This window comes from Oryx dammah, unplaced genomic scaffold, assembly GCF_014754425.2.
Source record: "Oryx dammah isolate SB20612 unplaced genomic scaffold, SCBI_Odam_1.1 HiC_scaffold_26, whole genome shotgun sequence".
Lineage (NCBI taxonomy): Eukaryota > Metazoa > Chordata > Mammalia > Artiodactyla > Bovidae > Oryx > Oryx dammah.
This window is the reverse complement of record NW_024070210.1, coordinates 64,472,951-64,495,568: the sequence shown is the minus strand read 5'-3', so window position 1 is coordinate 64,495,568 and position 22,618 is coordinate 64,472,951. Positions and strand designations below refer to the sequence as shown.

The 22,618-nt window shown below is 53.6% G+C and overlaps 1 protein-coding gene across 6 annotated transcripts in view; it reads left to right on the top strand.

Moving 5' to 3' along the window:
* Positions 1 to 22,618, top strand: part of STARD9 (StAR related lipid transfer domain containing 9) — a 115,337-nt gene that overhangs the window by 79,495 nt on the left and 13,224 nt on the right. For 5 of the 6 annotated variants that reach the window (XM_040226823.1, XM_040226822.1, XM_040226821.1 and 2 more), the window contains 8 exons: positions 2,951 to 3,002; positions 3,347 to 3,484; positions 4,183 to 4,265; positions 4,388 to 4,491; positions 9,419 to 9,612; positions 10,096 to 10,543; positions 12,595 to 12,854; positions 13,356 to 22,611. In XM_040226823.1, coding sequence (XP_040082757.1) covers positions 2,951 to 3,002; positions 3,347 to 3,484; positions 4,183 to 4,265; positions 4,388 to 4,491; positions 9,419 to 9,612; positions 10,096 to 10,543; positions 12,595 to 12,854; positions 13,356 to 22,611 — 10,535 coding nt within the window. The other variant, XM_040226824.1, reaches the window with a different exon arrangement.

Here is a 22,618-nt window from a genome sequence, read left to right as displayed (position 1 = left end):
TCTAAATGAAGCATTTTGAGAGTTAGTGACACATGGTAGGTAGAGTCTTATATCCTGTCCTCATCAAAAGTGTTTGTCCTATTGTAGAAGGACAGTCCTCATGGATGGGCTAAACATACATTGAAGTGAACGTGTTAGTCACTCAGTTGTGTCCGACTGTTTGCAACCCCATGGACTGTAGCCCACCAAGCTTCTCTGTCCATGGGATTCTCCAGGCAAGAATGCTGGAGTAGGAAGCCATTCCCTACTTCCCAACCCAGGGATCAAACCAGCATCTCCTGCATTGCAGGCAGATTCTTTACCATCTGAGCCACCAGGGAAACATATTGTATGTGGCCAGGAGCCCTGTGCTCACTGGAAATCCAACCTGCATTTTCATAGTTGTCCCCAGCATGTTAAACCGACATTTAAAAGGAGCAGAGTTTATGGGGATATGTGATGCTGCCTTCATCCCTGGAGAAATTAGGTTGCTGTTGCTGCAGTGCCGTGGTGGGGAGACCTCAACAAGACTCATGCACTTATTAGCAAGTCTGTTTTCTGAGGTTGAGCCCTTGGGGAAGTTGTCAGAGACTGAGCCTCCCAGACAGAAAGTTAAAGTAGCTTCTTTTTTGACACAGCATAAATCATCTCAGTGAAAACGCTCTAGGCAGAAACGGCTGTGACTTTAATAACAAATCTAAACACCAAAGGCAATCGATCGTTCCATTAGCCAGAGCCATAGGGGAAGATTGGAGGTCAGGAGAGACCAGATGGAATAAAGCGCTTAGTATTTGAGTAGAACTGATGTGATGCATTGACTGGATGTGGAGTGAGCAGATGAAGGCAGACATCATGTGACAGAGTTAGGGTAGCAGCAGAGGGCTGAAGGATGAAGGGCAGATGGAGCTGGAGGCAGGAGATGGACGATCCTGGGTCACTGGCGTCTTTGCTGAGTCAGTGCGCTGAGGGTCGCTCCCTCCCTCACACACTGGTAGTGAACCTAGGCGTGAAGCCCCAGTCAGCTTTTGCTGGGGAGGCTCGTCTAGGTTGCAGTGCGTGGGCTCCTCTAGTAGCAACGTGCAGGCTTAGTTGCCCTGAGGCATGTGGGATCTTTGTTCCGAGACCATGGATCGAACTCACATCCCCTGCATTGGAAGGAGGATTTATAACCACTGGATCACCAGGGAAGTCTCTCAGTCTACTTCTAATCCTGGCATTTCTATGGGTTTTTTTTTTTCCCCCCTTTCACTTTTCTCTATGGGTTTTTACACATTTCCCTCCTTTTCATTTGTTTACATCCTGGGTTGGATAGTAGTATAACAGTAGTCATTCTAGATTCTCTGTTTTTATTTGCTAACTTGGTTCCAGACCCAGACCTAGTCCCTAACAATGGCCTGGGAGCTGTTTGCCTGAGTCACCTTGGGAGGCAGCTTGGGTGGGGAGTGAGCAGTGAAAGGGTGGGAGGAGCACAGGTTATTGATATCCTGGACTTCACCCTCATAACTGCCTTTGTTTTGCTCTTCCTCCCAAGAAAGAGGCATGAAGCAGCAGAGGGGCAGCAGGCGCTGGCTCAGCCCACATTAAGTGAGATGCCAGCACGTTTTGGGTGGTTTCTCCTCTGCATATCTAGAGGCTGGGATGTGCTGTGGCCTTTATTCCTTTGGGAGGAACGTGCCTCATCATTAGGGCTGACCCTGACCCCTCTCCCTCCATTCTGGCTGGTGGAGTCTAGAGACCGGCATCCACTGGCTCATGCGATCCTCAGTGGCTGAGCAGGAAAGCCTGGGTTCTGGAGGGTTGTGGATTTTGGGAGGGAGCCAGATCCTCATTTATTACTTCCAGGAGTCTTTCTTCACAAGTCATTTTGGGAGAGCTCCAGGGCCCTCCCTTCTGGCTGTTGACAGTGAAGCCTAGCATGGAACTTTCTAGTCACTTAAAAAGCATTGGTCACCAGGCAGGTGGTTTGGTGAGGTTGGAATAGCATGGGCACGGGACCAGGAGAGAAATGAATTCTAGCCAGAGTTGTCCTGTGTAGTCTGTGGGCCCCCAGAGCAGCTTATTTCCTGTCAGCTTCAGATTCCTCCTCTATGCAGAGGATCATAATACTACATTCTGGGTGTTAAAGTATTAAATGAGAAATGTCTGTAAAGCATTTGGCGCAGTGCCCCGTACATAGGGGATAGTTAGTAAATGATAAACACAGCTCTAGACTCAGCTCTAGACTCACATCTCTGTTGCCACGTCACTGCCTTCCTCAAACAGAGCTGTGCTCTTAAACTGTGTTGGTACGGTCTCTACTAACCCAGTGATTCACTGATACTAACTCCAGTTTCTGCCTCCTCTCTTATACTCTCTTTCAGTCTGTTTTAATTCTAGATGTGTTTTCCTCCTTTTTGTGCTTTATTCTTCTTAGAATCTGGTGTCTGTTAAACTTCATCTGTGGATTAAGAAGGTAAAATTCCTGTGCTCCCATACATCGTCATAGAAAGCATGTCTCTTTGAGACTGACTTGGACCAAACTTGGGCCACACTAACCTTAGTCCCTGGGAGAAAGCCGTACTTGTGTGCCCACTTCCTCAGACTAGAGAAGCTCTGACTGCCTAACTTGAGGCTACAGGACAGAAAGGAGCTGGCCAGTGCTAGCTGCTGCTGCTGCTAAGTCACTTTAGTCATGTCCAACTCTGTGCAACCCCATAGACGGCAGCCCACCAGGCTCCCCCGTCCCTGGGATTCACTTTGCAAAAAGCTGTCCTGCACTGTTTTGCCCACACCTTCCCAGGGGCATCCTGGGCTGCATAGTGAGTGGGCAGAGCAGTCAGACCAGCCTGGACCAAAGCTGAGAAGTGGTGTGGAAAGGAGGCTGGGGAGGGCATGGGGAGACAGTGTCAGTGCTCAAACAGGTGGACTGTCCTTTGGGGCAGGGCTGCATCCCTTTTTATTCTCCTTAAAATGGCTTTGTTTTTCCGTTTAGGAGGGGACGACAAAAATAGGAAGGATTGACTCAGAGCAGGAACAGGACATCGGTGAGTGACAGTGTATCAGTCTGATGCTCTGTGTAAGTGTTCATGCCTGACGGGTTTTTTTCCGAGGAAGCTGAGGGTTCTGAGAGGAAGGAATCTTGGAGTTCTGAAGGGTTGCTCCTCTTTTGCTGCCAGGCTGTGGGTGTTGGACACGAGAGGAGGAGACACACACACCGTGGGGCCATCTGGGTCTGGGTGGTTTCAGGTGGTGGCTCTTCCTCTTCTGTCATGATGTGAGATCTTCCAGAAGTAGATTCTGATTTCATCAAAAGAAAGGCGGAGATGTTTCCTGGGCTATGCCTCCAACCGAGTGACCGCCCCCCCCCCACTGCCCTCGCCGTCTGTAGTCCTGCAGGGTCAGTGGATCGAGAGAGACCACTGCACTATCACCAGCGCCTGTGGGGTCGTCATTCTACGTCCTGCCCGCGGGGCCCGCTGCACAGTCAATGGCCGAGAGGTCACCTCCTCTTGCCGTCTTACCCAAGGTAGGACTACCCACAGCCCAGTTTATGCCAGCATGAGTGGTGGACCAGCTCTGTTCTCAGGAGCCAGATTCAGAGGGCTCAGTGAAGCAGGCTTAAAGAATGGAACCACCAGCCTCTGCACCCAGGGATCTGAAGATTTCCTAATATGGTCCTTTTCCTGTAAATAGAGAAACCCCAAGTCCAGGACCCCCGAGCAGAGAATGACTCTCTGAAATTAGTACCTGTGTTTGTTAGCTGTACGTCCTTGGGGAGGTCCCTGAGCCTCAAATTCCTCATTTAGAAAATGGGGATAATAATAGAATCATTGTGAGGATTGAATGAGCTAATCTGTGTAATGTTCTTTTCGCTCAGAAGATACTCATTATGATGATTAATGCCATTATTACTACTACTATTAATCTCTTCAGATTCTGTGTTCTTTGTGGGTGAACTTGGATACCCCTTCTTGCATGGAGTATTCCCTGACTGCTCCACCTGGAGCTCCACTTGCTTTCCCCTGGAATACCAGAGCTTCTCCTGTTCATCTCATTAGTTCAATGCATATGCTATATGATATCCAGGGAGTGCAGATCTTATTGACTCAGCTATATGATCACCTTACTGAGGGTAGGACTTTGTCCCCCAGAACAGTGCCCTGCACATTACTGTACTCAGAACATGAGCTGTGGCTTGATTTTAGTTTGGTGTCTATGCCACAGGAGCAGTCATAACCCTGGGGAAAGCACAGAAGTTCCGGTTCAACCACCCTGCAGAGGCCGCCGTCCTTCGGCAAAGGAGGCAGGTGAGCACATGGCGTTCTCCATGTGGCTGTTGACCTCCCTGCTTCTCCTTCCTGGCGGGGGAGCCGAGCTACGTCTGTATCTGTTGGGATAGGGGTGATGAGGCTTCCTTCCTTATCCACAGGTCGGAGAGGCTGTTGGCGGCAGTGGCTCTCTGGAGTGGCTGGACTTGGGTGGAGATGTCGCCGCCTCCCAGATGTGTCTCTGCCCTTTGCTTTGGAAGGAAAGGTGAGAGAGCGTTGCTCGTTCTACTGTGGAGCCTATTGGTTTTGCTTTTAATTCATTACAACATGGAGCAGGGAAGAATTGAGTGTAGCAGCCAAGTTGGGAATGAAGCCTGGCCTGAACCACCCTGGGTGAGTGGTCTGAGGATGGTGAGCTAGCCACTCAGCCAGTGGGTGGAAGGCAAGTGGTCATGGTCCTCATTCACTTCCCCTTGGATGTCACTTCCTTCACCACTGAGAGAGGTGTGTACTAATATCACTTGATGTTTCCTGTGGCCACCTTCCTGTCCACAAGATTTACATGTGATGTGACTGTGGATATCTGTTGCTGCTTTCAGACCTGCCTCCCATGGATCCCATTGAATTCTGGCCTGCCTGTGTGTGAGCTCACATATGTGTCAGTTAACTTCCGGGACCAGCTTCCTCTGAGTTTTTAAAGTTATTGTAGGATTGAGAAGCCTCTTTTCCTCTTAACCAAGGGTTCAGGAACTCTAGGAACAACATGAAACTATCTTGGGCTCCTGCCCTCATCTACCTGCTTTGCCTGCCTTGAGACTGTGGAGTATGGAGTCAGTTTTCTATGTGATTCGTAGCAACTGCTTTTCTTCTTCACAGTCGTCCTTTGTCCACTTCTGCGTAGGAGCTCCCTCCCAGGTCGAGATGCCTTGTGGGTTGGATACTGGGAACAGTGGCATCCTTCCGTTCTGAAAGCCAGTAGTGTCTTGTACCTTGGGGACTTCCTGTAGCAGATGTCAGCAGGGAACCTAGTGTCTGTGAGGCCCTGGTGCAGGGGGGTGTCCCGCACCATGAACTCAGGGTACCTGGGAGGGTTCTGACAGCCCCCGGGCACCTGCTGCTCTGTCCTCAGGCCAGGAGCGGTGTGGAAGCTGAGGAGAGTCTTGGGTCAGACCTTGATGGCCAGATGAGGGTGAGGACAGGAGTGCTCTGAGCCCAAGAGCACGAGCAGTAGGCAGGCACTCTCGGGAGGGCTGCTGAGGCCTGGAGGACAGTGATCCCGGCCTCAGGGAGGATGGCCAGTGTAGGGCGACTGGGGGCCCTGAGGACTGGCACAGAGTGGAGCGCATCAAGACCAAGGTGGGCTCAGGGCTGAAGCCAGGGCTCTTGTTTTGTCACAATGACCTCCCTTTTTGTAGTGAAGTCATGAAAGGGGGCCTTATCATAGGTAAGTTCTGTTGGGAAGACACACTGAGGCTGTGTTTCTCCCAGAGTCCAGAAGTTTACAGGAAATGGCTCTGCAACTTACTATTTTTTTAATTAAGATTATTTATTTATTTAGGCTGTGCTGGGTCTTTGTTGCTGCATGGGCTTTTCTCTAGTGGTGAGTGGGGGCTACTCTCTAGTGGAGGTGCTTGGGCTTCTCCTTATGCTGGCTTCTTTTGTTGGGGATCACAGGCTGCAGGGTGCGTGGGCTTCAGTAGCTGCAGCGTGCAGGCTCAGCAGTTGCAGCTCCCGGGCTGTAAAGCACAGGCTCAGTAGTTGTGATGCATGGGCTGAGTTGTCCTGCATCTTTTGGGATCTTCCAGATCAGTGATGGAAATCTCCTGCATTGACTTCTTTACCACGGAGCCACCAGGGGAGCCCTGGCTTTGCAACTTAAGGAGCCACAGGTACTTGAGGAGATATTGGCATTGGGTAAAGTAGCCTTACCTCCTGGCTCTACAGCAGAAAGCTGTGTGATCTGAGGCAAGCTAAGTCTCTGAGCCTGTTTGCTCACCTCTAAGTAAGGGTGCTACCATCTCTCTCCCAGGGGTCCTTGTGATACAAGCTGAAGGAGCGGGTGCACATGGAATGCTCTGCCCAGTGCCCGACACCCCACAGCCCTGCTGCCCTGGAAGGTGGCCTCCCTTTTGTTTTCCTGTCCTCGTATCTTGCCCTAGCAGACCCATTCACCCCAGAAAAAGACTGGTCTTCTGTCTTTTTGAAGTCTTCTCAGGCTCTCTACCCCCATGGGCATGGACATGACCTTTCAGCAGCACCAAGAATGACACCTTTCATTAGAGGACAGAGGGCGACTAGAGAAGCAGGCCTCTCCCCCTTGCTGCCTCCGATCTTCAGCTCCAGCCCTCGGAGTCTTTGTGGGTGCTCCTACCCAGTTGCCCTCACCTGCAGGCATGCACCAGCAGTGGGTGGGGTGGGCTCAAGCCTGTGATCTGCTAGATGGGCTGGAGAGGGGCCCAGCACATTGTCAGCAGGGCTCCCCATCTGGGCGTGTGTCTCCATGAGGGTCTCTCATTTGCTCTTGGGTGGTGTAGGTTCTGACACCTCCTTGTGCCCCAGGTTTCCTTTCCGTCCCCTCTCTGGTGGGGTGCTTCTCTGCTGGGAGCCTGAAAAGCTAGCGCTGACTCTAGAGCAAGGGAGGTTGGCCCATTGGCAGTTATCTGGACCTGAGAGCAGTTTGTCCTTGAAAACTCTTTGTCATCCTTGTTCTTAGCATTGTCCCATTTGGAATTTGGGGAACTTAGCCTTAAGTGCCTAGAACCCAGGGACACTGTTACTGCTGCCACTGTCACTGCCTCCTCTGCAAGTGGGTACCTCTGCGTTTCTGCTGCAGAAGCCTCCAGAGCTGAGCAGCCAGAGGGTCTGATGGAGTCCTGGCAGTAGCTGGAGGTGCTAGGGTCCCCCAGGGTGAAGGGCACCATCTGAGAGGGACAGAGGTCCTCAACTGCAGGTAACTGAAGACTGGTCCTTGGTCATCTACCCAGCGTGGAACATTAGGCCAGCATGTTCTTTTTCACTTGCTTTCTGGGAACTTGACAACGTGCTCAGCACAGGAGCCGTTTTTAGTCTGATGGTGTGTGACTCCTCAGGTGAACGTGCAGGATCTGTGGGGATTCTTCCAGACTGCCTCTCCTTGCAGGCCTGCTGCCACTGTTGGGTCTGCAGAAGCTGATGGCTAGCTGCAGCTTTCCCTGGGGGAGGGTAAAGGAGCTGTCTTCTAGGGAGAAGCTGATTGTACTGGGTTGGAGAAAAAGTTTGTTCAGGTTTCCATAACAGCTTGCGAAAAGCCCAAATAAACTTTTTGGTCAACCCAATAAATCTGAGAGTTAGGAAGGAAACTGAGTACTCTCAGGGAATTCAGAATAAAGGTCTCCTCCTTGCCTCTTGTAATTGATGGTCTGGATCTTTGTTGGGTATGTCTTAAGACCCTCTGATGGGTTCAGGTTTGTAACTCATCCATTTCCATGGTCAGATGCAATTTGGAGCTGTGATCCAGGTATGATACATACAAGTATATGTGTAAAATGTTTTTCATCAACTGTTTTTTCTGTTTGTGTGGTGCTTACTGGCTTTTTATTCCATTTGCTAGCCTCTGCTATACATGTTTTCTGTACACTCCACTGTGTGTGTTTGGCCTTTTGATCCCAGCAGCAGCACCCGTCTTCCCCAGAGCACCTGGTGCAGGTCCCTGGACCCACTGAAGTTTGAGCCCCACACAGCCTCCTTTACACAGAGGAGCCTGCCACTGTGTCCGCTCCCACCCATGCCCCTGCACCTGTATTCACTCTCCCACCCATCCATCCTTCACTGTCCTCCTCAGGTTACATTAAGACATCTTAGTTTCTTCTAAGTCAAAAGCAGCAGACTTTCTGTGAAGGGCCAGATTGTGTTTTACACTTTGCTGCAGCTATTCAGCTCTGCCAGCAAGGCACAGAAACTCCCTAGACAATACATAGACCTCAGGTGTGGTTGGGTTCCATTAACTGGATCATAAGAACAGGCTGTGGACCATGTGGCCCACAGGCTGTAGTTTTTGGACCTCTGCTTTCATTCTTCTCAACAAGGTGGTAAATCTCCTAAGTGGAGTGGACTCCTCAGAGTGCATTGCTCAGCCAGTTTGCCATCCGCTTCTGGTGTCAAGTCATTGAGTGAGTTTCTAAGCCTGAGAGCCATGGGCTCCTGGGGCTGGAATGAGGGCCGAGGGTAGGCTAAGCATGGCCAGATCCAGCTTATGTGTCAGATTCCAGCAAACACTGAACCTTCCTGGATGCTTCCCCTTTTACCCCAGAGCAAAGCCCCATGCATTTGGCTCTTTTAGAAACCTTAATGACAGGAATGGAGAGGCCCTGAAGAAACAGCATGGGAGGCCCATGCATAGAAGGCATGTGAGACCAAGGGAGAGGTTAGCATGAGGGGAGAAGCTGTCGGTCTTTGGAGGAAGGCTCTGACTCGTCCATGGTCCTGCAGGAACCTGGTGGCAGAGTAAAGCATGACTGAGTCTAGAATTTTCTTTTTCTTCTTTTGGTAGAGGTGCTAGGGAATGAATCTGAGTCCTTTTACAAGCCAATAGAACCTTTAAAATTTTTATATTATTGGAAAATTCAGCTGTACTACAAATGATTGACTCATGGCTAAATCATGTTTTATTTATATCCCCAACATGTTCCCAATGCCTCCCCACTGGATCTAAACACATCCTGGACAGTTTCACCAGTAAACACATCAGCAGGTGTCTCTGAGAGGTGAGGTTGAGCCTAAAGGTCTTGAACCCTCTTGCAGGGCTCGCTCCCCGAGACCAGCCCTCCCCCGGGGCCCCTGGGGCACATGAAGGTCGGTGTGCGTCTGAGTTCCCTCTCCTCCCACTACTAGATTGAGAGGTGCAGTCGTGGGCTCTGAACGTGGATGAGAAGTTCCGTTCCCACCATGTTCCCAGAACTTCTGCTCTACTCTCATTATACCACATTTTCAGCAGATACCTTTTTATTCTCTCTTAGCCTCAGAACTACTCTCCCCTCCCGCACTGTGACATCACCAGCTGCCTGTGACACCGTGCCGGTGTGTCCCAAGCTGTCAGGAGTCCGGAGCCCTCTGTGCCCTGTCCAAGGCAGGGTTCCCTGGGAGGGGCTGAGGCCACTGTGGTTTGTACTGAGCTGTGTTTGCGTTTCCCCCGGGTGACCCGGCCCCTGTGACAGGAGAGTGCTGGGAGAGCAGAGTAACAAGGACCACTGGCCACTGAGGGCTGGAGAGACGCCCTACGGGACCCAGATTCCGCAGCAGCAGCAGCACCTCGTGGGGGATGTGAGGCAGCAGATCCTAGTGGGACAGACTAGAGCCAAACAGGAAGCGGAGCCGAAACAGCTGCACACCGGCCTGCGGGTTGAAGACGGTAGGAGCTTGCTTGCCATTCCCATCTCTCTGTGCCCTCCCCCTCCCCCTGCCGCCTTCTGTATTCTTTCCTTTGTTTTCTTTGTGATATTATGGAATCTATGGTATTAGGGGTTCTCTCTCCTCTTTTAGAGACCAGAGGCTCTTATAAGGGGCTAAAAGCAAAAGTAAGGAAACAGCTTAGTTTTTGGCCCCTCATCGGGCTGATGGTTCTCCTGCCTGCTCCTTCATGTGCACACATTTGTCCAGGCTCTGCTACTGGCCTGTGTGTGTGTCTATTGCCCTGCTGAGGCCAGGGGCTACATCGCCTTGCCATGTGATCAGGGGGGCCGTCACTCTTGCCCCAGAGGGCCCTGTGGCCCTCATCCCACCCTGTCAACCTGGCCAGCTCTTCACTCTGCGCAGGTACAACTGTGGCCAGAGGTGCCTGAGTCCAGGGAGGGAGGGAGGGCTGACCTTCGCTTGGGGTGTTTTTGGTTTGCAGACCAGCTCAGAGGAGAGACCTGGCTGGCCAGCTCGCGGCAGCAGCCACAGCAAGACCACGCAGCAGAGAAAGAACTTGAGGCTGCAGTGCCTTCTCATTCGTGGTGCCAGACAGACTCCAAGACTCAGCCGTACCCGCAGGTCCGAAGCCAGAGCAACGTGGTGCACCTGCAGTTCCTGCGGAGACACGAGCGGAACATCCGGCAGAAAAGAGCCTCATTCAAGCTGGAGAGGGTCATCAAGAAGCAGAGGCTGCTGGAGGCCCACAGGGGACCGGAGCAGCTCAGGGCACTGGGCTGGCTCCAGGATGACCGCCTCCGGAGGACTCCCTTCCCAGCCCTCTGCCCTGGTGCCCTGATCCCAGGGCCTCATCGTAGAAGCAGGTTGACAAGCTGCAGTTCTCTGTGCCTCCGAAGGCCCTGCAGCTGGCACTCAGCCCAGCTGCGCAGGTATAGCCCATGGAGGCCGCCTGGAGGCACCGGCTGAGGTTGACAGCCCCTTCCCAGGGCCTCATTTTCTTCCTCCTGTGAAACGGAAAGATGTGTCTGCTCTTCTCTTGCTCATCACTTTCTTTCTCTTCTGACCACTCTCCTTTCTCTATAGTTGGACTCTTCTAAGACTGCCCCTGCCCCACTTTGAGTGGCAGCCTTGCTTCTTTGGTGACATCTCCTGAGGGAGAATCTCAGCCTCGTCTTCCCTGTGCTCCAGACCGTGGCTGTCCACAAATGCCTCCTTGTGTAGCTGCTGCCCCAACCGCAGTCTGTTCCCACACCATTCCCCCTTCTCCTCCCACCCACCCAGCAGCTCCAGTCAGTGGCTCAGCCCCCACCATACTGAGCACGCGGAGCACTGTCTCTCTGACTTCTGGTTCAGTTTGGGCTCCTCCTTTTTTTCTCCTTCACTCCTCATGTTCAGTCAAGGTGAGGATATGCTCTCTCCCCAACTGCTTGGAACAGAGGGCTGTGTCCACCTCTTCATATGCTCTGGGCTTAGCACAGGGCCTCGCCCATAGTAGGTGCAGTTAAGTAAGTGTTATGTTTGCTCACCAATCACTCATAGTCTTCAGACTGTGAAACATTTCCAACACACAAGGTGGGAAGAATCATGTACCTGTCACCCATAGCAGGTGTCACGATTTGCTTTGTCTCCCCTCCTTCATTTTGCTGATGAAGTATTTTAGAACAACTCCTATACAGCATGTCATTTCAGTCCTACAGCAAATATATACAGTTCTGAAAAATAAGGGCTTTCCTTATAACCATATTGTCATCACACCCAACAAAATTAAAATAATAAGCATAATAAAAAACCTAGGCCATATTCAAATTTCTCTAGTTGCCTCAAAATATATATTTATAGTTAAGATCCAATAGGATATACACACTACATGTGGTTATTATATCCTTCAAGTTTCTTTTAATCATCCTTTTTTGCTTTTTAATAATTTGTTCATATCATTAATTTGTTAAAGTGGGTCAGTTCTATACGATGTGCTTCTTTATAGACTTGTTTGTTTGGGTCCTTGTAGAGCCGTTTAAGTTATTCTTCAGTTCCTCATGTTGGAAGTTTTCCCTAAAGGCGGGATTTGATTCAGATTCCGTCCAACCTTTTTATAAGTAAAGAAAATGAGGAACACAGTGTACCCGGGGCTGCTTTAAGAGCCAGGGCTCTAGTCTGCAGTTGCCTTGTGTGCCTGTAGAGCTTTCCTCTGACCCTAAAGGCCATGAAATGAAGTGACAGTTGCTCAGTTGTATCTGACTCTTTGCCACCCCATGGACTATACAGTCCGTGGAATTCTCCAGGCCAGAATACTGGAGTGGGTAGCCATTCCCTTCTCCAGGGGATCTTCCCAACCCAGGGATCGAACCCAGGTCTCTCACATTGCTTGCAGATTCTTTACCAGCTGAGCCACAAGGGAAGCCCAAGAATACTGAAATGGCTAGCCATACTGGAGTCGGTAGCCATTCCCTTCTCTGGTGGATCTTCCCAACTCAGGAATCGAACCGGGGTCCCCTGCATTGCAGGCAGATTCTTTACCAACTGAACTATCAGGGAAGCTCACAAGACCTTAGGGACCTAGTTTTAATGATTTTATTTATTTATTTTTGCCTGTGCTGGGTCTTCACTCTTGCATGTGCTTTTCTCTAGTTGCAGCAAGCGGGGGCTCCTCTCTGGTTGTAGTGCATGGGCTTCTTGTTGTGGCGGCGTCTCTTCTTGTGGAGCATGGGCTCTAGGGCATACAGGCTTTAGTAGATGCGGCATCTACTCAATAGTGGCTCAGGAGCTTAGTTGCTCCACACCATGTGGGATCTTCCAGGACCAGGGATTGAACCTGTGTCTCCTACATTGGCAGGCAGATTCTTTACCACTGAACCACCAAGGAAGCCCTGGCCTAGATTTAAATCTATTTCAGAGCAAACTGAGGGGGACTTTATATTCCCTTTTGTCAGGAGGAAGTAGGGACCTCTGACTTCTGAGATGGCTTTCCTTGTCTCCACAGTGTTTTCGTGAATCGGGATCCCTCCACCATGTTACCACCTATGCCTGACCCTACTGAGCAATTATCAGAAGAGTATCTGCCCCTGGCTGCTTCTTACCCCTCAAGGATAGGGCATCTTATCCAGCATGCCCTCCGTTCCTCAGGCGAGGGGCAGTTTGGCACAGTCAGGAAGGCCCTGGCCTGGAAGGGAGCCTCACACCTGGGCACGTGCCTCACCGAGAGCTCCGAGTCGGCCAGTGTCCAGGAAGTGGAGAGAATGGGTAAGCAGCCCCGTCAGATGGTGGCCCAGAGTTTAGTATCTCTGGGCCAGTCAGCTCACAAGTGAAAGCCATGGTCCTTACCCCTTCCACTCAGACCAGGAGAGCTAAGGCCATGCACCAGCAGGGTGGTGAACAAAAGGGAACCTTGGGCCCACGAGGTTGTTGAGGGAGCCAGTTGCAGTTCCTCACATCTTCATGGATCCAAATAGACATTTGGGCATGGAAAGGCAGCCGAGACTTTCTGGGCAGGGTTCATACCACTGTCTCCAAGCGAGTCATCAAAAAGACAGCAGAGAGTCCTGGCAGCTAGGGTTGAAAAGTCCTCTTGCTTGTCTCATGGCAGCCTTTTGAAGAGGCAGCACAGAGTAGGGGACCCAGACACCATGGCCTCACTCACACACTCCAGCCCCATAGTGGCTCTTGCAAGAAAAAAAGGTAGTGATGTATCTGACACAAATAGCGGTTACTCACTTGGTTCTCTCTCCTGTGTCTGTGCCAAAGCCCTGCCAGCACCGCTGGAGCTGGAGGAGACCCAGGGGAAGGAGCGGGACCTCCCAGAGCCAGACAACTCTGAAAGTGATGACAGCCAAATATCTGAGGACTCACTGGCCGAGAAGGGGCCCAGAAACCCACGGGACAGCCCAGGACACAGTTACCTCACCAGCGGCTGTGGCCACAGCCAGGCCAGAGCACGAGCTTCTGGGAGGGGCTTCACCACATCCTCAGGCAGTCGACCATTCACCTTGGCTCACAGGAGTGTTTCCCTCGACAGCCTGATTGATGCTGAAGAAGAACCGGGGGACCATTGGCAAGGAAAGCCTTTCTTTGGTTCAACTGATGAGATGCCCACGGAGACTTTCTGGCGCCTGCAGAGCCCCATTCTGCCTGCAGGGGGCCAGGAGGCAGTATGCAGGCTTGGTTCCGTCAGTCACAGAAGAGCCCCCAGGCTAGATGCCATCTTGCCAGTGAGCAGTTCATTTTACCTGGAACCCCAGCCGCAGCAGCCCTGTGAGCAGCCTGAGGTGGCGGTGGAGGGAAGCCCCACAGAACCGGCCACCATTCTCCAAGACGTGCAGCCCTCCAGAGGGAGCCCTCTGGTGTCCATGGATTCCTGGTTTTCTTGTGACTCCAAGATCAATCCCAGCAGCTCCCAACATTCTTTATGTCCAAGTCCCAACATCCAGGAGGTTCAGTGCTGCGGTTGGGAAAGGCCTGGATACTGGCTCAATACAGAAGAACTCGAGTCACCAGGTACAGAAACCATCTTGCCTTTCAGCTCCACACTGCCCCTGTCCAGCACTGAGCTGCCTTGCAGCATTAGAAGTGTGTATACAGACCCTGTTTCTGGGTCTGTGTCCCTCTGCGACCCTTGCAGCCTTCTTCACCCAGGAGCTGAAGGTACCTTTCAAGCCAGTGGGGTCCCTGACATGGCCCAGCAAGGCATCTCTGAAGCGTCCAACTCTAGTGTGTCCAGCTTGTTGGCTGCCTCTGCCAGCTCATTTACTTATGTTGACAGCAGCTGTGAGAGAGACTGGGCTGCCCTCCAGCAAAAGTACCTCCTTGAACTGTCTCATCCTGTTTTGGAGGCCACGGGAGCCCCCAGGCCAGTTTCCCCCTCCCTTAAGGAAAACTCTGGTTTTCCGATTCAAGCTTCCGGCAGGGGAGGAGATACTATATTGCCAGTTGGTCCTGGGGCATCTAGCAGCCCAGATTTCAACAATGTTCCAACCCATCTGTCCAAAATTAGGCGTTTGAGAGCAGAGAAAGAACAGGACAGTCTGAATGTCAAGGTAGAAGGTACTTCAGATTTCTTTACAACTAGTGAGAAAGAGGTAAGTCATAGTGGAACTTACTCAGCAGATGTAGAATCGTTGACTTCTGGACCTACAAATGCACAGGTGTCTGCAGCAGAGAACAAGATGGCATATCCCATGACGGCAGCACGGGGAGTCAAAAAGAGCAGCTTGGAGGAGTCCTCTCAGAGCAGCAAGAAACCTGCACTCATGACGTCCTCTGAGGAGTGTTTCATCCTAAAGAACCCGTGTCAGCATATTGTCACCATAGCCACCAAAGACCCCCATTGGCCCCGAGGCGGGGCTCCTTTGAGGAAGAAGAGAGTGGGCCCAGAGAGGCAACTAGGTCAGAACAGCCACCGCCACCTGCAGGAAGAGAAGACAGACTCCCAGGAGAGCTCCGTGGAAGCGGGCGGAAGACACAGCAGGCCTTCCTGCCCCTTTCCGTCTGGTCCAGAGCTATACCTTCACTCTGCTCCCTGGAATCCACTTCCATCTTCCCTGCAGCCACCTCCCTTGGAAACATTCTATGTGACCAAAAGCCGAGATGCCCTGACAGAAACTGCCTTGGAAATTCCAGCTTGCAGAGAAGCAAGGGTGCCCTCCCCACCCCTCAGGGAAGCCTGGGGCTTTGGACATGAGCACCAGGTCCTCCAAAGTGTGTATGTGGAGAATAAGTTGCCAGTACAATTACAAAACCAGAATTCCAAGATTGTATCATCTCAGCAGGTTGCAGCCGAGAGGCCAGTTGATATGAACACCAAGGAAGTTTGCAGAGAAAAAGGGAAATGCTTTGGAAAGGTTAAAGAAAGAAGCCATAGTTCGGTTTATTTTTTTGTCACTCAGAATGGACATTTTTTCCCATCTACCAGCATAAAAGTATGTAAATTTGAAAATCAAGTTGGAATTTTAAATAGACACAGTCTTACGACACTCGGGCAGGGAGCAAAGGCTCCTGTACAGTCCCACCGCAGTGTCTCCTCAAACAGTTCTGGGTCGGGGAAGCCTCTGCTTGCGAGTGAATCTGAGACGGGTGAGGAAGAAGGGCAGGGGCAGAATGCAGTCCTCACACAGGCCCAGGCCTTTGACGCAAAGAGACACTTTCCTTCCAGGGTTAGGTCTGATTTCACCTGTAAAACCATCTATTTAGCCCCTGACAAGGACAAGCCACAGGATGCCGCTCTTCCTTTAAAGTCTAGATCAGTGCATTTTGAGGTAAGCAGCCCAGAGACCCTGGCCCTGGGTGAGAGTCCAGCCCATAAGGAGGAACGGAGGAACGAAACTGGCCTTCTTGGAAAAGCACCCCATTCCAAAGACGGCTCAGAAGAGTTTAAGCTTTCACAGACTGAGTCCACATATGAACAATTCCAGTCAGTTGCATGCTGTCAGGAAAGAAACCTCAGCAAATGCAAAGTCCCTGGAAAAGTGCTTAAAGCAAATCCCAAAGAACCACCTCCTGGAAAGACATGGGGTGAAAGAGTTAATAATGCCGATGAGATGGCTAGGCTAATTAGGAGTGTGATGCAGCTGGAGAATGGCATCTCAGAAATTGAATCCAAACAGGGTAAGCAGCTGCACGCTTCCCACCCACCAGGAGTCAGCAAGGAATTCATCTTCCAGTACCAACAGGACCAGGAGACGGCTGACAGCGTGCTGAGGACAGGCAGCTTTGGAAACCACCCACCCTTCAAGGATCAGCCAACTTCTCCCAAGCGGACAGACGATGTTATCTGTAGGGATGATGAAGCTAGGGAAGTGGAGGTGAATGGTAGCGCTGACCCCCGGGGACCTGGCAGCAGATTTGTGAGAGGGCACACCTACCTAGCTGTGCTAGACACACCTGCCAAGGACTCTGGTGGTTATTTAGGGGTGTGCGCAGTTTGCAGAGAATGCACCAATGCCTCTGCTCACCCGAGGATGAAAGCGTCAGCCAGAGGTCTGCCATTGCAGCCCAGGCCCGAGGGGGCTTCTGAGGGAAAGGTGGCGAGTGCAGTGTGCCCCAGACGCCAGCCCCGCAGCTTGGGAAGTCTGGAGGAGCTGGAGACTGGGGAGAGTGTTCAAGAAAGCCATCCTGCCAAGTGCATCCGTAAGCAAGAGGAGCCCGCAGTTCGAGGCAGAGTGGAAGAAATGGCTGCTCAAAGAGGGAGCCTGGAGGTGAGAAACACAGTCTCGGAGACTCAGAGACTCCCTGGCCTATGCCACCATTGTGTGCACACATCGTTCAGCCACAAGACCGGCCTGTTACCAAGCCAGCTGGACTCCTGTATGGCTCCTCGCCAAGACCTGAGTCATACCTTGCTCTTGAATTCAACAAGGCTGCCAAGAAGGTATCTCTATGCACCTAATACTCTAGGCATTTCTTCTGTTGACTATGTGTTGGATCCTATGATGCTGAAAATGCCCAACAGTCCCTTGGTAGCTGGAGTGGAGCAGCAGGACCAGAGTGGAGCGTCTGGACACCATAGCCTGCCGGGAGACGACAGACAGTGCTCCTCTGTGGCACACTCTGCTCGGCCTGGATCTGTGACATCCATGGCCTTGGGACCTCGTGGTCAATCCAGTGTACCAGGGAGCATTCCCCTGGGTGCAGAGGGCAAGAGGTCAGCAAGCACTGGTCCCCAAGACCAGGGAGGGCACCTTAGAAGCAGCTCGATGGGCCTGGGTAGCAGGGTAGGTTCTCCTTCCAGAGCCAAGGCAGCTGAACCAAGAGGACCAGACAGAGCCGGTGCCCTGAATGGGGCCTTTAGCCTGCTTGAGAGGAGGGTTGGCAGCCCCTTGGAAGAAGGAGACAACCAAGGCAGAGAGGTAAGGCAGGAGGCCGAGGACCTCAGTCCTGCTGGTGGGGCTTTCTCAGCGCCTATGTCCCCACCAGTGGTGCCTCAGCCGGAGCCCTCTGCTCAGCCACCCACAAGCCTGGCTGTTTTGGAGGAGACGGGACAGGCAAAGATTCAGGGGAAGCAGCTTTATGACGTGGTGGCTGGGGGCACAGTCCTGCCTTCCAGCAAGACTTTATTAGAACCTGAATGTTCTTCAAGGGCCCCCAGCAGGCTGCAGTGTCCTCAAATGGGCCAGTCAGTGGCCAACAGGACCACAAATGAGGCTGAAGCACGGAATCACATGGCATCTCTCTCCGTTGAACCAGGACACCTATCAGTTGACAAGAGGACAACTGTCCTTCAGGCCATACCCCCCTCTGCAGACAGGTTCCACTCTGTGCCCAGCACTGACACTGACATGGGGCCACAGTGTCCCTCACGGACTCCCTCCCACACTGACCCTTCTCCAGGTGGGAGCCATTGCACCGGAAAACCGGAGCATTTCCTGGGAGCAGGTGAGCAATCTATGTGTCACGCAAGCTCTTCTGAAATCACAGAGAAAAACAAAGAAGCAACCACAGCGACTCCCTCTGCTGATGCTCTGGGCTCAGATAGTCTTCCTTCTTCAGCAGCCTCCAGGGAGGAGGACAGGAGAGTGATGACAGGTGAAGTAGTGGCTGCCTCACTTTCTCAGGCCCCTTTTGAGGATTCTGGACAGATTGCCCAGGGGAGAGAGGCATTGGCTGCAGCCGAGGGCATGCTCCCTGGCCATCAGGAGAGCAGCCCAGACTGCCAAGAACCTGGGACTCTGGACTGCACATGGGGAGGAGGCTCAGATAACTTCCAAGCCATTGCACAGAGAGGAAGAACAACCTGTTTTGAAAGTCACCTTGTGATCTCTGTTGTTCAGAACTCAACTAGCCTCTCAGAGCCTAACCAAGACCAGGGCCAATGCCTCGAGGCTTCCACCAGCTTAGAAGAAGGGAGGGTGAGCCCCAAATGGGGTACTGTCCTGCCTGGAGCCCTGAGGGGGCTTGGACCGGAAGCTCCCTCACAGCCACTTGTGAAGCAGGAAGGGAGTGTTGGCTCTGGGCCGGCGGAAGCCTGCAGGGCCAGCATGGAAGGTCCCAGGCCAGCTCTGTTGCCGGATCAGAGCCCCGGGGGAGTCAGAGAGGAGGCCCTGAGCAGATGCCCACAGGAAGACTCGGGTTTTGGTGTCTCCTCATGGAGCCCTGGTGGCAGCAATACCCTTGGCCTATCCCGGGGCCAGGAAGAGAGTAGATCTGGTCCTTGCTGGCAGCCACGCAGCCCTCAACCTGTTGTTTGGGGTGCCCATTCCTCCCCTCCCTCCACCTCACTATGTTACAGAGATGGTGACCTGGGCAGGGGGGCTTCCACGGCCCCTCTACACCCTCACCACCCTTCCAGGGTCCCCTCCAGGGCCTGGGGAATGGAGAGAAGAGAGGGCCTTGGCAGGGAATCTGGCGTGCTGTTGGCGCATGGCCTTGAGCCCAAAGGGATTAACGTAGAGCTGGGGCCAGCAGACAGCAGCACCCCGGAGGCCTCCGCCACTGCGGTCCTGCCTCTGACTGGGGGCTGCAGCTCCCCTGCTGCCCCCGACATGAAGACGAGCCCCCTTAGCCACTCGCTCACTGATGGGAGCTCCAGGTCAGTAGGGGATCCTGAGAAGAAGGCTGCTGAGAAGAAAGTCCGAGCCGAGCTTGAGGCTCTCCCTTTCCCCGAGGGCAAGTGCTCTGAGACACCCGGGAGGTTGCAGGACAGCTCTGTGGGGGCCCAGGGTGCAAAGGGCTCTCAACCCAAGCCAGCAGCAGCAGGGGGACCACACACCCTGAATTTAAGTGAACAGTGTGTTGAGAGTGAGCTGCCAGAGGGACTACAACAGGGATGTTTGGGAAATGACATCAGATGCCTTTCAGAAGAGCCGCAACTTCCCCCAGGGTCCAGGGATCCTGGTGGCTTACATCCCCAAGCCAAACTCATAACAGAGTTAAAGTATATCTCCAGATCCCAGGTTGACAGTCTATGGGAGGAGGAAGAGCAACAGAGAGACCAGGCTGCAGGTGGCCGTGAAGACCCTGCGGGGGTCAGGAGTCCCCCACTTGCTGATGAAGGTGGCTCGGACAGCTGTCAGACTAGAGGTGCAGACAGAGAGGGCAGGACGGTGGCCAGGTCCCCTGTGTCCAAGACGATCTTGCCCAGCTTCGGTGACTCAGCCACTGTCTCCTTAGGCCAACGCAGAGCACACTGGCCGGCAGCTCAGGGCCCCGGGCAGCCCCCTTCTGGCGGGGAGCAGCCGGCGCCCCACCACCGGGGTTCACGTCCTATAATTGCAGTCTCCTCTGGTCGCAGATACTCCAGACCACGGTTCTCTGTGGTCAGCTCTTCCCGGTCTCTTCAGGAGCTGAACTTGAGCGTGGAGCCTCCTTCCCCAACAGAGGAGGATATCGCGGAGCCCAGTCGATTGTGGACCTCACACCCCAGGGGCACTTCCTCAGGAAAATCTGTGGTGAGAATGTCTCTGAACGCTGAGGGCTGTGATCAGGAAGCCGCCTCTGACTTGGACAGTATTGCTGCTGATCTCAGGCCCCTGCCACCCGCACCCCCGCCTTACTCAGCGACATCAGGTTTCTCGAGAATGCCAACCCCCAATCTCACATCCATCCATCCATCTGGTGCTCTGGAACAGGCCCAGTCAGGAAAGCCAGAGAGACTAGGTGGCCAAGCCAGGCCAGAGGAGCAGCACTCCACGGATGTGGGCGGAGGAGCCCTGCTCTTGCGCCCCAGTGATGTCAACCCCTGCATCCTTCCCTGGCGTCCCAAGGGGCCTGCGTGCACTGGCTGGAGGCAGCATCTGTTTGGCAGTGCAGTCAGTGTCTCCCGCCGCCCCACATCGCAGGGCCCGACACCGCCAAACGTAGCCCAGAGCAGCATGGATAGCCGCCTAGAGGACCAGAGCTCCTTGTTGCGCTCCCACCTCAGCACCTTGGCCAGCGCCCAGAGCCTGTTGAACAAATGCAGCAGTGGTGGAAATGCCCGAGGTTCACATGAGGCCTGGGAGGTATGGGGTTCCTTGCCTGCCCTGAGGAACCCCGACATCCTCATCAGCTCTGAAGAAGCAGCCCCCTTGAAGGGTCCTGATGAGAGAGCCCAGTTCCAGGACACCCCTGGTGAAGTGGGTTCTCTGAGGAGGGAGCCCCCTTGGGCTGAGGGAAGGGCTGCAGGTCCAGAGGATGAGATTATGCTGCTGTACCCATCCAAGGTGGGTGGTCCCATAGCTCAGTCCAGAATAGACACCTTGGAGCAAGGCACGCAGACCCTGAGCTGTGGGTCCCACTGGAGCTATTCTGACTTCTCTGCCCAGTCAGATCTGGCCTCCTGGGCCAGCATGCACAACCTGTCTCTCCACCTCTCACAACTCCTGCACAGCACCTCAGAGCTGTTGGGGAGTCTCTCCCAGCCAAGTGTGGCCGAAAAGGAGTGGAATGCCAAGAGGGACGCCCCTCGTGAGGTGCCTCAGACCCAGATGATGGATGGCTCTACTCAGACCACCGTGGATGAGGGCATCCAGACTGACCTGGCCTCACCACCTCTCCACCTCCAGGCCCCAGAGGCCAACCCTCAGAAGGTCAATGTGATCCTTGAAGGGCTGGGCTCAGATCTCGCTAGCATGTCTCAAGGAAAGGGACGTGTTCCCGGGACACTTCAGAAGACAGAGGCGGAGGAGACAGTGTGGAAAACAGCAGGGCCCCTAGATCTTCAGGGGGAAGACACTTTTTGCAGGCCCCAGAGCGCCCCTGTACCCTCATTCCACTTCAACTTTCAGAAAGGCCCCTTTGAGCAGAACCTGCCTTCTCTGAGCCCCCAGGCTTCTCCAGATGCCCTCCTGCCTCCCAGCTCCCAGCCAGAGGAGCCCACCTGCCTGGCTGTTGGCAGACCCTGCCTCAGCACATTTTCCTCCCCAGGGCCCTGCACCCAGGCTGCAGAGTCAGTTGGGGAACTCAGGGTGCAGAAGGAGCAGGGGTCCGCCAGCACCTTGCTGGTGGACAGGGCCTCCTCCCCGATCCTCACACTTAGTGCCAGTACCCCAGGGTCAGGGATCCCCCTAAGCGCCTTGTCTCTTTCATCTCCCTCAGCTCTTTCCCTTGACAGCCGCCAGAAGCTCATGTCCAGCCCAAGCCTTCCCCTTCCTGCCCCCCGGCCTCCAGTGGGTAATTTTTCTCAAACCACTGATGAGGCAGATGGCTCTCAGAGAGCAGGGGCTCCACGTGGAGAAGGTAGAAGTTCCCTAGAAGAGGGCGACTGCAGGCCCTTCCTTGGGGTGAGCTCCCAAGGCAGCCCACAGCAGAGCACAAAGCTCCAAGTCTGTTTCGTGCAGCAGCCCCTGCAGCAGTGTCTGCCCAGGGCCACCGCCGGGGTGCAGAGCAGACTGTCGCCCCCTCCACCGGGTAACAGGAGCCAGAGGCTGGCTGACAGCTTTCTGCCTGAGGATGTGGCCTCAGTAGAGTGTGGCCCACTGAGCAGAAGGGGGCCAGGTGGATGGCAGAGCAGGGCGGAGAAAAGAGGTGAGCACTCAGCATCTCCCGTGGAGCTGCGGCCCGCTCTGGATGCTCCCTCTTCGTTGGGGCACCTCCAGCACCACAGCCCCTGCCCTTTCTCTGAGTTGACTGATACCCCAGGGCTCCAGGGTTGTGTCTTGGGCCCGTCTGTGGCCTGCCAGCCTGGGGGGCTGCTGCCCCCTGGTTCCCAGATGCACACGGCTCCTGAGCCCCAACATCATGGTCTGAGGGACTTCCCTGTGCATAACAAATTTAGCGACTTGCATGGGCCTCAGAATAACTCTCCTGGAGGGCCAGGTACTGTGGATTCCCTATGGACCAGATGTGATTGTAGCTCTGGAGAGCAGTCCCAGAGGTTCCCACAAGCCCCTGAGGACCAGAGCCGGGCACCTGAGTGGCCCCAGAGGGAGCAGATCCCTCTGAAAGTTGGGGCCCAGAACCTCTCCCTCAGCACAGAACTCACAGAAGCAAAACTGCACCATGGCTTCGGGGAGGCAGACGCCCTGCTGCAGGTGCTGCAGAGTGGCACGGGGGAGGCGCTCGCTGCTGAGGAGGAGGAGCTGTACGCCCGGTAAGGA